Source organism: Vigna angularis, chromosome 5 (genome assembly GCF_016808095.1).
Source record: "Vigna angularis cultivar LongXiaoDou No.4 chromosome 5, ASM1680809v1, whole genome shotgun sequence".
In the NCBI taxonomy this organism is placed as follows: Eukaryota; Viridiplantae; Streptophyta; class Magnoliopsida; order Fabales; family Fabaceae; genus Vigna; species Vigna angularis.
The window spans coordinates 28,576,102-28,592,276 of NC_068974.1; the positions used below are offsets into that span (position 1 = coordinate 28,576,102).

Here is a 16,175-nt window from a genome sequence, read left to right on the forward strand (position 1 = left end):
TTCTTTTACGAGTACCTTATTTTAACTTTTTAATTTTGAAACTATATTTTAAATTTATTATAGTTAAATGTTACAGTTTAAAAATTCTTAATACGTAAGATCTGTAATTGAACTATAATTTAACTTGCTTAAAAGACTTTTAATATTTTCAACGTAATTTTTATAGAACAAGTATCGAACTATAAAAGTTAGAACAAAGAAAAATCTTATAAAAGTACATTTAAGTGTACTAATACTAATGTATGGACGTTTGGAACATAATGTTCTTATTTAACCCTAATTTTAAAGTAATATTAAAGATTCATTTAAAGGAGTTTATTAGAAATGTAAAGTAATTTAATATTCAAAATATTATTAATACAATCTATCATAGTTTTTTTAATTTATTTATAGTAGAATTTTAACATTTTTATCATTTTACTAATTAATAAAGTAAACTTTTCATAACAAATAAGTAGAAAGTAATTACATTATGTTCCAAAAAACATTGATAAATTCTAACATCACGCGCAGCTGCAACAGGTGAAACAGAATTTTGTTTTTTCTTTTACATTTTATACTTTTTAAAGTTATTCTAAAATAATGTTTGACACATTTATCATTGCATACGTAGCTCACATATCAAATTAAATTATTCATTTGAACATGTAATAAATGGTTGTTTTAATTTAATCAACTTTTTTTTAATTTAATCCTAAATATATCATTGAATCAAATAAATTGTTTTCAAGAACTGAAATAGATATTTTAAACAAACTTTGTTAGACAGAAATTATAATAAAAAATTATTTGTCCTGGGAACAACAATAATTAAAAGATATTTATAATTGTGACAATAATATATTTTATTTTATTGGGAGAATATATGCTAATTTGAAGAAGCAACTGACTCTAGTCTTTCAAAGCAGATAAAAAGGTTGGAATCAAATTACTTTTCTTGAAAAGAATTGATAGATTCCATGGTTTTTGAAGGAAATGAAGATTGAAATTATTATTAAATTTTATTTTTTCAGAAAATGGAGACAGAGAAAAGAAAGTACACGCGCCAATCATGGAGCGTGAAAAGATAACTGGCATTCTGAAAACTTTACAGAGTGGATATATATGGCTTGACTTCATTTCTAGCACAACCTTTTCCTTTGTTTTATAGAAGTGAGAAAAACAGAACAGTGAGACAGAGAAGAGAGAGAGTTTCAGACCAACCTCCTAGCTTCGTCATTGTACCTTTCCAAATTTGCCTTTGCCTTTTTCCTTGTTCCCAGCTCCTTCTTTTACAAAGGTTAGGGTTTTACGCAAGTTTCAACTACTTAACAATAATTATCAGTTTATTATTATACGCCAATTTCCCCTTTTTGATGCAATGCCTTGTGTGTGCTTACGTTCCCTTCCTTTTCATCACTCTTACACGCCAAGTTTGTTTCTCTTCACCACTTCTCCAACAATTGTAACTACTCCTTATAGCACAATCTCAGAACAAATCTCTGCATTTGCCAACCTTGTTTTGCTCTTCATTTATTTATTTTTTACTAGTGAGTTCGCCTCATTCATTATTTTATTTATTTGACAGGTTTTACTTTTTGTTTCATGTTTAATGCTTGGTGTCAAAGTATGCATTTTTTTTTTTGTTTTGATCTCGGGGTGTGTTTTGCTTATTTACGGCGTGAATGGATGGGGTGTGGACTTTTTTGGTAGGTTTGATTTTTGGATTTGTTGAAGTGGTGATAATAGCTTCAAGGGAGTTGACCGGATTCTTCTTCAGTTAAGAGGATGGTTCTGTGATTGGGTTCACTGAGAGGAGTGTGCTGAAGATTAAGGGTGTGGTGATCAATGGATTGGAAGAGATCTGCTTCGGAGTGCCAGAGAGTAAAGATCTGTGGACAAGTTCTGTTGGGATTTTTGTTGATCTGCATAATTCACACTTCAAGTGCCGTCACCGATCCCACTGATGGTAAGGATTCTTACTCTTTTGGCATCTTGAGATTTGGCATTTTGCGTGGTCTTCCCATTGAATGACTGTAGATTCGGTGGTCACACTGGTGTAGTGGACCGTTGATAGTGCAGACTTCTGGGACTTTTGTTTTTAATATTGTGTGTTTCTCAATGGTGGTTGAAGTCTATCTTCTTCTCTGCTATCTGCTGGCGATAAAATTGGATTTCATGTGTTCTTAGATGATGTTTTGGGGTTGATATCCTTCTTCCCCTTTAAAACAGAAGTTATTACACTTTGTGTTCCCGTGCCTATTCAGTCTATAGTTAATTGCTATGTTTGAATGTCCCTGATTTAATGTTTAATAATTAGCATTATATTTAATAATTAACACGATGATTTTAATATTAATGTTCAATAATTGGTCCGTTCATCTTTAAATGAGCTGAATGGTGAAGTGTGATTCGTGTAGCCAACCAGAATATTTATGAATTACTGCTTCAACATATTCTTCATTTGTCATGTCATACATCTGAAGTCTTTAGGAGTTCTAAAGTTTTCTGATTGTATCAGTTGCTGCAATTAATAGCTTCTATGTTGCACTGGGATCCCCTGTCCTTCCTGGGTGGGTTGCTAGTGGAGGAGATCCATGTGGAGAAGGGTGGCAAGGCATTTCTTGTAATGGGTCATTCATACAAAAAATGTATGTTATATTGTTATCCCTTTGGCTTCATGTTGATTTGTCGATTAGCATCTGAACAAAATAGATGATGACAAGTTTTATTATCATCTTATTTATGACAGAGTTCTAAATGGTGCAAATTTGGGAGGAGAACTGGGAGATAAACTGTCAACTTTTGTTTCAATCTCAGTAATGTAAACATCTCTCTCTCTCTTTCTCTCGTTCTTCATTTATCTGTGTGCACATGCATATATGCATGAACATGGACATGTTTGCGCATCTATTGCTTTTTCCCTGCTCATGTATTTTTGTGGTCCTTCTTCTTATAGTACATATAAATTTCTTCTGCATCCTCTTTACTGTTTGCTATGTATTTTGGAGGTAGTGATCTAAGCAACAACAACATTGGAGGAAATATTCCATCTAGTTTGCCAGTTACCATGAAAAACTTGTATGTAATAACCCAACTCTGATACTAGCTATTCCTAACAATTTGTGCAAAAAGACGTGATGGATTGTATTTTCAGTTTTCTTTCAGCCAACCAGTTTACTGGAAGTATTCCAACCTCTTTATCCACTCTGGCTGGACTGACAGACATGTGAGTTTGTTGCTTCTCCTGTTTTATATTAAATTTTATGCAAGTTCATCCAAATTATATTGAGTTATCTCTTTTCAGGTCTCTTAACAACAATTTCTTAACTGGAGAATTACCGGATGCTTTTCAGTCACTTACGCAATTGATCAATCTGTATGATCCCATTTCATTTAGCTCTTTTGGACGGAGATTCTCCGCTTCCTTATACATTAAAATATTTCATTAAGGCATTACCTATTGTGCAGTGATTTATCGCATAATAATTTGAGTGGAGCATTGCCTTCTTCTATGGATAACTTGTCATCTCTGACCACCCTGTTAGTATTTTGTCTTAGCCTTTCATATTATGACCTTCTATTTTTTGCGCCAAGCAAGCTCACTATTTCCTTGTTGGCAGACGCTTACAAAACAACCAATTGTCTGGGACACTTGATGTCTTACAAGACCTTCCTCTGAAAGATTTGTACTTCTCTTAACCATGTCTCTTGCTATGTTAGTTTATAAAGTTGCTTTAATTTTGGATTTTATTCCTTTTGAAAAGTGTATAGGGTTAGATGCTATCTTTCTGATTTTAGTACTGCTTGATTCTCTGAAATTTATGATTTTCTGCCCGTTTTGAGCAGGAATATTGAGAACAACCAGTTTGCTGGCCCAATACCTCCAAAGTTGCTGAGCATCCCAACCTTCAGGTGAAAGTCTTAAAAAATCAAGAACTTTATGTATTTTGCTTCTTTATGCTTAAATGGGATGATACCTTGAATTAGTAAATGGGAAGATGAACATGGAAGTAGGTGGTTCAGCTTGCCTTTTCTCTAGTTAAAAGTGGCCAGGAAAAGTAAACACATTATTTATGATTAGTCTCAGAGTCAATATTACACACCATTTCCAATTTGTAATAGTTACTGTGCATTAAATAAGACGCACAGTTGTGTTGCATTCAGATTGGTTATTTATGAGGGCATTAACTTGTGTGGGGTATACTGTTTGTGATTCTGGATCAGTTAAATGACATAAGATGTGAGTAGTTTAAGTTGTACTGAAAGTAATACTGGGCGGTTAGCAATAGCAGAACTTAACGTTTTGTTTTGGTTTATCATATCTGGCTGGCTATCCTGTAGCTTGGTATTTTTTCTTTGACTATTGTGAGTTGTTTATTTCTTGATTGAAATTTATTCTATAATTATTGATTTTGGTCCCCTCAGAATTTGGATTTTGAGTGTATGTAGTTATTTTGTAGCTTTAGTTTTTAAAGATCATATTTGTTATTTAGGCAAGCTGGAAACCCATTTAATGTTAATGGTACAACACCTCCAGCTTCTTCACCTCGCTCCCCATCAATAACACCACCAGGAACTCCCATTTCTGGGGCACCACCGGGAACTCCCACCTCTGGGTCACCACCATCTTCGGGCCGTGTACCTACTAAACAGGCCGATGGACCAGCTGCAGCAAATGAATCGCACACTGGGAAATCCAAAAATTCCACAAAAAGGGTGGTTTGGATATCTATTGGTAGTGTGTTAGGATTCATTATTTTGTTACTAGGATTCATTCTCTTTATTCCAAGATGCAGCAGAAGAGAACGGGATGGCAGAAGGTCCAAGCATCAAATTGGTGCGTATGGGGCTGAAAGGGAAATGACCAGGGATAACGGGAGTTCAGTCCAACCACCTAGTCAAATGGAAAAAGGTAAATAAATATAATCATTTCTTCATTTTTTTTATCTAACATTTAATTACTCATTGGAATGATTATCCAATTTAAACCTTTTATTTTTAAACAATTATAATTTATTAAATTAGTACCAGTAGGGGATGTTCCAAGGCCAAAAGAGGACCATCAGGCAGAGAATAGGACAGCCTGGGCTAATCCAAGGCAAAACGAAGGTCGTCAGGCAGAGATCAGGACCGTCTCAGCTATTCCAAATGCACATCCAAATCCACGGAGTAAGCAAGAGAATGATGTGCAAAGAATGGCAACAATACCAAAGCCAAGAGATCATGAGATAGATATTAGTACACTAGAAGTATATTCAATGCCTCCTCCCCCTCCACCCCCACCACCTCCTCCACCCCCACCTCCACCTCCACCTACTACTGAGAAGGTGACTGTTGAGCCAACCACATCCCGCAGAGCAACTAACGTCACTACGCACAAAAAGAGTTCAGTTCCTCCTACTTTTGCAAAGTTTTTTGGTATTGCATCCCTTCAACAGTATACAAATAGCTTTTCTCAAGAAAATCTTATAGGAGGAGGCATGCTTGGTAATGTGTATAGAGCCGAGCTTCCTAATGGCAAGGTAGCATTGCTGCTTATCAATTACATTGAATATGTCATGTCTTAACTTTTATCGCCCTTGGATTTGCAATAATGGCTACGGTTATCTTATTGATACTTTGTCCTTTTCAGTAGCAGTCTCTCGAATGTATTTGTAGTTGAACTGACGTTGTCTTCGTGTTTGTTCTTGTTTCAACATTTCTAGCCTGGTGTCAAAATATAGTGTAGTATGCTATTTTTTATTAATGCTGTTTCTGGTTTATTTTCTGATGGTTATTCTTGCATGGTAATGTGAATTGTACACATTTGAACTTTCTTATTTTAAAAATCTTATACAAGCACTACCTTTCCCAGAGATGCAATTGCGGTATATGTATTGATGGCTCCCTCTCTTGCTAACGCAATTGCTTGTTTCTGCATATATTGATCTATCAAAGTTTTAACCACTGATATCTGTGGATCACATTTTGATTCTAGTCTCTCTGTTTTCCTTACTGTTACTAAAATATTGGATTCATATCTGACGCTTGACTTTCTTTATAAATTGTTAGTTTCTTGCTGTAAAGAAACTGGACAAGAGAGCTTCGGATAACCAGAATGATGATGAATTTCTTGAATTGATCAATAGTATTGACAGAATAAGGCATGCAAATGTTGTTGAGCTTGTTGGATACTGTTCCGAGCATGGTCAGAGGCTTCTTATATTTGAGTACTGCAGTAATGGGTCACTGTATGATGCACTCCACTCAGACGATGACTTCAAAACCACACTCTCATGGATTACTAGAATTCGAATAGCTCTTGGGGCAGCCAGAGCCTTAGAGTAAGTCAAGTAGCTATTATCAGGAAGAAACAAATTTGCTCAAGCTTGTTATTTTAGCTTAGGTTCAAAGGTTTTTGTTTGCAGATTCTTGTTATATTTCAATTGTCCTCGTTGAATTCATTTAAGGCTGAAAGTAATTTTACAAAAACTTGATCATTAAAGAGATAAGTATGTTTGAACCTTACCAGAACTTTCTGAAGTGCAAGTCGATAAAACTCATGCTTACCATCAAATCTCAGTGCTTCTCGATGTGGATCTTACAGTTACTCAACAAACATTAGGCTCTGTTCTATGTATGAAAGAGAAAGAGAATAAATAGTTAAACACAATTTGAAGAGCCAACTGAAGCCAAAATCATAAGATGTTGTAGCTGACCAAATCATTGTTTGTTAAACTAAGAAATCTCATATTCAGTTTCTTTAGAGAGCTAAAGGATTTTCTATAATTTATGGAAAAACGTATTTGGATGTTGTGTGGTGTGAACTTATTTTTTTAACTTTTAATATGTTTTATGATACAAAATTTGATGTTCTCAATGTAATATTTCTCTTGTCCTTCAACAAGATATCTGCATGAGCTATGTCAGCCACCTGTAGTACATAGAAATTTGAAGTCTGCCAATATTCTGCTTGATGATGATCTATCCGTGCGGGTCTCTGATTGTGGTTTAGCTCCATTAATAGCTTCAGGATCAGTCAGTCAGGTAAGATAGCATTTGATATTGTAAAAGTTTTTTCAACATAACGAGGGACATGATAAACATTTTACTGGTTTGATGTCCTCCATGCTACTGAAGGAAGATTTCTCCTTAAATAGCTTGTTATTAAATAAGCATGTCAATGCAGTTTGCATGATATAAGTCTGTTCATATTCTGTGTATTGTTAGCTCTCGGGGAACCTGTTAACTGCTTATGGATATGGAGCTCCTGAATTTGAGTCTGGCATATACACATACCAAAGTGATGTGTACAGCTTCGGAGTGATCATGTTAGAACTTTTGACTGGCCGTCAGTCCCACGACAGGTTAGAATGGACAAAATCATAACCAAAGTACTTCAGTCATATGTTTAACTTTCTTATTCAGTTATTATTTGGAACATCCTCCACAGGACACGTCCTCGGGGTGAGCAGCTTCTGGCCAGATGGGCAGTTCCCCAACTTCATGATATTGAAGCCTTATCGAACATGGTTGACCCTGCTTTGAATGGAAATTACCCAGCAAAATCATTGTCAAATTTTGCAGACATTATCTCTAGATGCCTTCAGGTGATCCTTTATCTGCATGAACTTCAAGTTCCAGTTATTATTAGCTAATTTATTTCATCTTTATTCTATGGAATTAATTTTTTGCCTTGAATGTATGTAATGCAGTCCGAGCCAGAATTTAGGCCAGCAATGTCCGAGGTTGTCTTATACTTACTAAATATGATAAAGAAGGAGTCTCAGCTAGGTGAATCAAATGAAAAATGAGAATGGTGATGACATTTGTTTGTGAATTACTCCTAATGTGCACAGAATCACTTGATGAGTTTCAACTAGTAGAGATTTCATGTCATGGGAGCCCAATTAGTTGTCTCCATGCTTCATTATTTCCTACTAACCTATTCAACATTCAATGTCAAGTTCTACCAGGAGTTTTTGTCCTATCAACGTAAGAGAATTGAATTGTTGTGATCAACACTTGTGTCTGTAGCCATCGTATCTCATAATTTCATAGTTGATTAGACTACTGGCATGTTAGTATTGTAGAGGTGTGCTAACTAACCCATTTGTTTTGATAATTGTTTCCAAATTCTTGATAGTGATGTAATTTCGTGATGGCATCCATGTGCTTTTTAGGTTTATCCTTCACAATAAAAATTTGTCGATCATTTGTACCAAATCATAGATAGGCATTGTAACTTGATATTTATTGTTTTTTGTACACTTCAAAATTATATCTATTGTTTACTTGTGCTGTGCCCGTTTAATCTATTGTTTATTATCATTGCGTTTAGATAGAGTGAATTGTTACTTTTTCTCTTTGAAAGACCACAAATTTATTAATTTTAAGTGCAAAATAGTTGTTTATAAATTCTTTGAATTTTATTTCTTAGATATCCTTAGGATATCTTTGTTTCAGGGATTATAAGTCGTAAGTTAAGAAGTTCGTTAAGTATAAGTCTTGAGTTCTTTATTCTTCTATTAGAGTATTAGGATGCCAAATAAACTCGTTTCGTGGATATTATTTGAATCTTTTTTTGTTTCTTTGTATTGATTGGGTATGGAAATGAACATGAGAATGTACATACTATTTGAATCTTTTTTTGTTTCTTTGTATTGATTGGGTATGGAAATGAACATGAGAATGTACATACGACTTCTCATTCTTGTCTTTAATGCCATAATACCATTCATGTCCTATTTTAGTTTTCGATTAAATTATTAAAATACTCATAATCTATATAATCTTTATTTTTAAGATACTTTTTCTTTTATAATATCTTTTGTATAATATGTGCATTTGAGTATTTCAATTAAGATATTAAAGGATTATTTATTTTATTATATTTTTAATTATACATTTGTTTGTGATTTTATTTAATGATTTATCATATTATTTTTAAGATACATTTAGTTTTTTTTTATGTTGAATATTATTTTGATATTTTTTATATAATTATTTTTATTTTTCAACTCATTATTATATATATAATTTTATCATTGTAATTATATAAATAAATTTTATTTATTATAACATAATAATTTAATTTAATTTTTATATGAATTTTTTTTATTACTATCCAATATATATTAAAGTTTAAAAAATTAGATATTTATATTAAATTTTAACTATAACTAGTTTATTCTTTGTTATTTGTGTGATTTTAATCAAGTGTCCTGTAATAATTTCTATTAATGTATAAAAGGATATTTTATTATAATTTAAAAAATTGAAGTAAATAGATTTTTAAAATATTTTTTTGTTTGAATATTTGTTTACCTTTTGTGTTTTTAAAATTCTATCAACTAGGTTTCGTTAATATGTACAACACTAGTATTCTAATTTTACATGTATATAATTATAATTTATTTATAAATGTTTGTTATTGAAAAAATTAGAATATCATCTTTTAATATTGAATATTTTGATAATACTATTTTTTTAATATTGAATATTTTGATAATACTATTTTTTTATTGTAATTTTTTATTATTTTATAAAAATTAATTAATTGATATTAAAATAGTAAAAAAATAGTATATATAAATATGAATATATATTTATTATCCAATGAAAACGAAAATGAAAAATTTCTGATATCCATTAAATTTGGATATGAAAAGGGAGATGGATTTTTTCTCTGAAAACGAGTGAGATACTGAAACTTATCCATGTCTTACTTGCCATATCTGTGTTAGAGTATGCTGATATGATATATAAGGCAATATATGAAAATAAAAAATTATTTTTGTCTTAAAAACATTAACAATAAAATAAAATATTAAATAATTAAAGTGTGGATATTATAAGATTTAATAATTAAATTAAATATCAAATAGAAATCTAACATTTGTATAGAACAGAGGCAATGGGATTTGAATCTAGAATTCCACGTAGGATAATCATTTGCCAATTGGATTAATCAAGGTGTTTTTTCGCCTCTGTCAACACATCTTTCTCGTACCTAAGATGATTTGATTTAGGTCATTTTCAAAGTTGTCATTATAAATATTGATTATATGATATCACATTGTTTATACAAATAACGTTACTTGTTTAAGTTACGCTGTTTTATATAAAAAAATGTTGCTGAAAGAAGAAATAATAATATAAAATGTAGTATTAGTAAATGATTATTAACAATCTTAGTATTACAGTAAATGTTTGTGTAAAATGCTTAATCTATGTAAACAAAGGACAACATATTCAAGCAATGATGCATTGTAAATATTATTAAATGGTTAAAAAAATAAAACATAGCACAAAACAATGTAGACAAAGAAGAATTAACTCTCAAAACTACGAAATAAGATTACAACCTATCATAAACAATAAGTATGTAGGAACATTGTTGCTATATTTTCTCAACCTATCCGAATTCCTATATAAATATATACAGAAAAAGGTGTATTTCAAAGAGAAAAGGAACATATAAAGGCTGAAGAAACAGACTCAGATGGGTATTAGGTATGCATGGACATTATTAATTAAAATCATGGCCTCTCAAATCAAAAAATATGAGAAGAAAAAGAAAAACCATGTATTTGTGGGAAATTAGATGAAGTGCTTCTTGTACTGTAGGACCAACCAGTCAGTCAAAGGATCGGACAGCTGACCATCCAATGAGAAAAGGATTAACCGATTTGAAAATTATTCTGAGCAATAATAGCCATCAATGGGAAGTTAATAAAAAATAATTGTCATTTATTGACAATTAACAGTCATTTACTGGTTATTAATGAGTCAGACCTAATGGTAAGTTCATTATAATAGTTTATAAATATTTGTCTGAGAGAAAAGACAAGTAATTTAACTTTAATTACTAATCTTTATTACAAGATTATTACGCAAAGTCATTGACTTGAGAATCCAAGTGTCTTTTGCAGGCACCCTCCCCCATGGCTAGGACAAAAGAAGTGAGAGAATAGCGCAACTGGATGATGGAGTAGATAACTTTGAATGCTTTGGGTTAGGGATCTCAACCCTATCGAAACACTTCTATATCTATATCTACTTAGAAGGTTCACAAAATTACATCTCATACAAAGTTATTTATCTAAACTTTGGATAAGTTTTATACGTGACTTCTCTCCATAACTCAATATTTTCTTCTAAGATACGTTAAGTGTATAACTCCTTATGCTGAGTATTAAAAATGTAGAAATAATATATTAAAAATATGATTTATTTTTTCACCTTAATTCTAAAGTAGACTGAAGTTAATTTATAAAATGAACATTTAGTTAAATTTTGAAGTATTTGATAAGTTTGATTATTTTTTAATTGAGTTTTTATTAATTTTATTTTCAATTGAGTAGCATTAAATTTGTATATATATCTATTGAGTTTTATCTTTTAATTTTTTTTAGTTGGATAATTATTTTGAACCATTATGTTACTTGTTTTCATATCATAAAAAGTGTGAAATTTTGTGATTATTATAAAATGTAAAGTTAATTTAAGACTATAGATGACCTATTATTTTGTTCAAAATTATAATTGATGGACTTGTCACTACAATTCATGTATTGGTTGTTGTATGTGATGATGTGGAAGTTATTAGCATGATTATCTCGTTATTTAAATATTTTTAATTAAAAAGATAAGAATTATTTATCACTTTCTAATAATTTTAATAATATTTTATATTTTAATTACAAAATCTCATCTTTCTTAGTACGTGGATATAAGTAAGCAAAATCACAAGACAAGATAATAATTACGTTATTCAGTTAAGATAAAAATTAAACTATAAGAACTAATTTGAAAATATAACAATTTTGAATGCTCAATAAATAAAATAATAATAATAATAGAAACTAAATTAAAAATGTCTAAATGTATGAGATGAGAGATTTCAAACTTAAATAAACTTAAAATTAACTATACTTATGTTTTAAGTAACATAAACATGGAGATTAGCTTTTAAAGTTAACCATTAATATAAAACCAAGTCATTTTTCTTCTGTGAGTAATGCCTTTTGTTTGGTCTCTAAAAGTATCAAAATTAAAATTAGTTCTTAAAAACACCATTTATATGATACACCTTAATTCTTAGATAAATGAAAGTTAATTAATACAATACTTTTTTTTCTTTCTTTTTCAAGATGATAAACGATTGTTGAATACATCAAACTTCAAACTTTTATTAAAGGGAGAAAGATCTTTCAAAGAATTTTCTTTATAAGGCTTGCCTCTACCGACAAATTTGATATATTATTACAATTAAATTTATTATCTTTAGTTGTGACCGCGAAAATTGTACGACTTTGGCTTTTAAATTTTTACTATTCGGTGTGACCCATAAATTTAAGTGTTTTTCCTTTATAATCTTTTTTATTTGTCTATTTTATGCCTAACAAAAAAAAAATACTGAAATGACTTTTTCAATTCCACAGTCCCACACAATTTGTCTTTCTCTCATCCAACAAAAAAGTTCGGACAGTTTGATAGCTCGATATCATTAAAAAAACTAAATGTAAAAAATTTGTTCTTATCTAACCTAGCATGTTAGCCCAATAACTCAACATCATTAAAAAACCTAAATGTAAGGAACTCGTCCTCGCCGACGTGACAGGCGAGCCCGACATAGATGTTATATTCAAATAAGTGATAAATTATTTAATTATGAACATGTTTTGATATTTAATGGGAAATTAAAATGTAGAAACTAATGTTATATTTAAATAAGTGATAAATTATTCAAATGCAGCCTAACAATCTAACTCTAGCTAGGTAGCCCGCTTGGCAGCGTTCTCGACATGAATCAATTTCAACCCGATAGTTTGACAGATCAGGTTGTAAAAGTCAATCCGTTATTAAGTGACTGACTAGTTCAATCCAACCTGTTTTTAGTGGGTTAGGCTTAAACGGATAAGATTGACCTATTTTGTCATTCCTAATTTTCGTTACACTTTTATCTTTTATTGATCTAACCTTTTACCATTGTTCTTCAAATTTTTCAACAAAAAGTGGTTGAAACTAATTATACTATTATTTATTTATCTACAAAAAGAATATTTGTTATTTTTTAAGATATGTAATTATTAATAAATTTTAGTGATTGAAAAATCTATGATAATTAAAATTGTAAAATTTATTGGTAATTCAAATTTATCGATAGCTAAAATTCTATTGATAATTTCAAATTTTTGTGGAGTAATAACTAAAATACTTAAAAACAAGAAAAATTAAAACTTGATAAATTTGAATTAACCTATACAAAATATTTTAAAATAAAACAATTTAAAATTATGTCAGTTTTTAAACATGAAAAATAGAAAGTTCTTTATCAAAACACATTAAATAATGAAAAATTCAAGTTAATTATTTATAGGCAGACATTCACATGAGAGGCTACATGGAAAATGAACTATTACTTAGCATGACAATTAAGCATAGTTTAGTTTATTAAACCGTTAAAAGAGCAACGTGACAAATATATTATACCATTATTATTTGGTGGGAAATTATATGGAAGAGATACATAGACAGCCACAAATTGATGCAGAAACAGGGTTAACTAAAATTTATGTTTCTGTATGCAGTCTCTTCTTTCTCCTTTAATAATTTATTTTCATATAGTTTTTTTTCTTTCTCCTTTCTAACTCCAATAATGCATGATTTAATACAAGAAACTTAAACTTGTTTATTAAAAATTTTAGCCATCAAATCAAATGTATTATTATAATACTAAATTAACAAATATTCATCTTTATTCATAAAACTATATATCCAAACGCATATTTCTAGACATGTAAATCACCCTATAGACAATCAACTTGAAAGAAAGTGGCAAAGAAAAATTACTCTAAAAATAAAATTAATAAGTAGCATTCTCTTTTAAATAACTTTATAAAGAAATAGAGAAAAAAATAAAAAATATTTAGAAAAATAATGATTCTTATAAAATGAAATTTAAATAATTATTTTTTATTTATAAATATTTTAACATGAATAAAATATTCATATTTTATTTTATTTAAACTATTTTTACTCATAGGCCAATTTAACTCGAATGTTTTGTTTTCTAGGTTAAATTGAATCAAGAGTCGTAATCCACATTTAAATTAAATGCTTTTATTTTCATATATGAAAGTTGAAAATGAATGAGAGGTCTATGTGAAAATCACACTTGATGAAATAAATAAAGAAAATAATAATAATAATAATAATAATAAATGGAAATATTTGAATGAATTGGTAACGGAACACTTGTAAATATAATTAATGATATTATTATATAAAAATATTATATATAAAGAGTTATTAGATGCTATATTTAAGTGAGTAATTTGGAGGACATGAAATTGATTAAAGTTTAGCCTAGATTTCACTATCAAAAGCAAATTTGGCTGATGGTTGCTGCAATGTGTTGGATGATTAAATAATTTGTGCTACGTGACGTATCGTGTTAAATCGAATTGACTCGTCCTAATGCACCGAAAGAGAAATCTTTTCTCATGAAATGGAAGAGTTTTCTTTTTTATTTTAGTGGCTAATTCATCACCATACAAGCCAAAAAGTTAAGTATAATATACTAATAATAAAGAAAATGACAACTCTACCAAACTGTAGAATATTACTATACGTGAGATATTCTAAAGTAAAGTAATAACATTAAATTTAGATAAAGTATGTAAATTTGCTAAATACTAGTAAAAAATATATTAATTGTTGAGTTTTTTTTACTAAAAAAAATATCGATATTAATGGATTATAAACATTTTATACAAAAAGTTACAACATTATTTGAGAAAATAGATGTGTAAGTCTTCTTTGGTATATATTACTCTTCATACTATTTTTTTTATTTAATATAATACCAAACTTTTATTTAAAATTCTAACAATCTCACAATGGTTACATGAAACCTTTGTTAGAAAAACTTTTTATATAATATTAATTTGTTGGTTTTTCACTATAAAAATTCAAGGTGTTGCTTCCTACACCACGACCCCTTACTCCCTCCACCTCTCCATTATTATTTTGTCCTTCAGTAAAATTTTATTTTTAAGGTTAATATTTTTGAATTTTTACCCACTCTCAATCCATTTCAGTGATCTACATTTTTAAGGTTAATCTACATGCAGCGGTAAACACACAATCTCTTCTTTTTCTTTAACGTTGAACTTCTTTCTCTCATTTGTTGTGCTGTGTGAGACTGCAGTAGAATTTCATTACGTGGTGTGCGTGGGAGGTTGCAAAGGTTGGTGGTGGTGGAAGGAATTGATCCAATGTCAAGAGTCGGTCTTGGTAGTGTGGTAGTGCTCAAAGGTTGCAGTGGTGCTTCGTCCAAGTGCATAATCAAATAAACCCTAAAATAAAGATTTAAACTTTAAACGAATGTCATCTTCAGTGGATATCAACATCCGTTTAAGGTGAAACGGATGTCGACGTTCGTTTAACCTTAAAGAATGTTGTCATCCGCTAAAGGATGACATCCATTTAAAATTTAAATCTTGAACATTGTGGCACACTGGAAGAGATGCTGTGATTATTAAAAATAACAAACCTACTTTTGAGCTTTAGAGTAGTCTGCAGAACATGGTTACATGATGTATCATCAAAATATCATTTTTTTTCTTATTCAATGCTAGTGTCCGTAATATAATTTGGGTTTTGTTGTCAGTCTAATTTCTGCATTCTGAGTGCCTCAATTGTTTGATACAGGTCGGTTACCACACAACATTATCACTTGCAAACCATGCGAAAAATTTGCACTCTCTAGATTTATCTTGGTGCAGAAATTTGACAGACAATGCACTGGGTTTGATTGTGGATAGCTGCGTGGCACTGAGGTTACTTGTCACGCGCATAAAGCATGACAGTATTAAGGGGCGAGAAACGGTTACACCTAGTGGCCACGTGTCAAACAAAGATAAAGGCATGGGAGTGCGCAGAGGGACACGTGAGAGGAGAGGAAATACTAAATGGAGGGATTTCATTCAGGGATAGGCAGTCGGTGGTATGGTCTACTCTTTCTGCAATCATTTTTTCCTCATATTCTTCTTCTCTGATTTCGGTGTGGATAATTCTCTAAGTTCCTTTCCTTTATTCTTTTACAGGAATGGAACACATCATGGTTCAGCTATGACTCATACAGTTTTATTTTCTGCATTTGTCATTTTCATTGTTAGCCACGTATTACTTGTACTGGGACAGCT

The 16,175-nt window shown here is 30.5% G+C and overlaps 1 protein-coding gene across 8 annotated transcripts; it reads left to right on the forward strand.

The window, feature by feature from the left end:
* The first annotated feature begins 1,123 nt into the window (after positions 1 to 1,123).
* Positions 1,124 to 8,255, forward strand: LOC108339344 (protein STRUBBELIG-RECEPTOR FAMILY 3). 8 transcript variants are annotated; one of them, XM_017576484.2, is made up of 17 exons: positions 1,124 to 1,279; positions 1,693 to 1,948; positions 2,501 to 2,630; positions 2,732 to 2,803; positions 2,995 to 3,060; positions 3,137 to 3,208; positions 3,287 to 3,358; positions 3,451 to 3,522; positions 3,603 to 3,668; positions 3,829 to 3,894; positions 4,476 to 4,894; positions 5,008 to 5,504; positions 6,034 to 6,305; positions 6,870 to 7,008; positions 7,192 to 7,328; positions 7,415 to 7,571; positions 7,677 to 8,255. In XM_017576484.2, exons 2-17 carry the CDS (start codon positions 1,828 to 1,830, stop codon positions 7,773 to 7,775), a joined length of 2,457 nt encoding a protein of 818 aa, XP_017431973.2. In that variant the 5' UTR covers positions 1,124 to 1,279; positions 1,693 to 1,827; the 3' UTR covers positions 7,776 to 8,255. The 8 variants fall into 8 exon arrangements, with proteins under 8 accessions (XP_017431973.2, XP_052733578.1, XP_052733579.1 ...); XM_052877618.1 differs by having other exon boundaries at positions 5,014 to 5,504; XM_052877619.1 differs by having other exon boundaries at positions 5,017 to 5,504.
* The last annotated feature ends 7,920 nt before the right edge of the window (positions 8,256 to 16,175 follow it).

Bases quoted from the DNA above. Each gene is read 5' to 3' on its own strand.
- LOC108339344 (XM_017576484.2), top strand. From the start codon at position 1,828: ATGGATTGGAAGAGATCTGCTTCGGAGTGCCAGAGAGTAAAGATCTGT. The intron at 3,359-3,450 runs GTATGATCCCAT...CCTATTGTGCAG, and splicing joins CTTACGCAATTGATCAATCT to TGATTTATCGCATAATAATT. The intron at 5,505-6,033 runs GTAGCATTGCTG...ATAAATTGTTAG, and splicing joins CCGAGCTTCCTAATGGCAAG to TTTCTTGCTGTAAAGAAACT.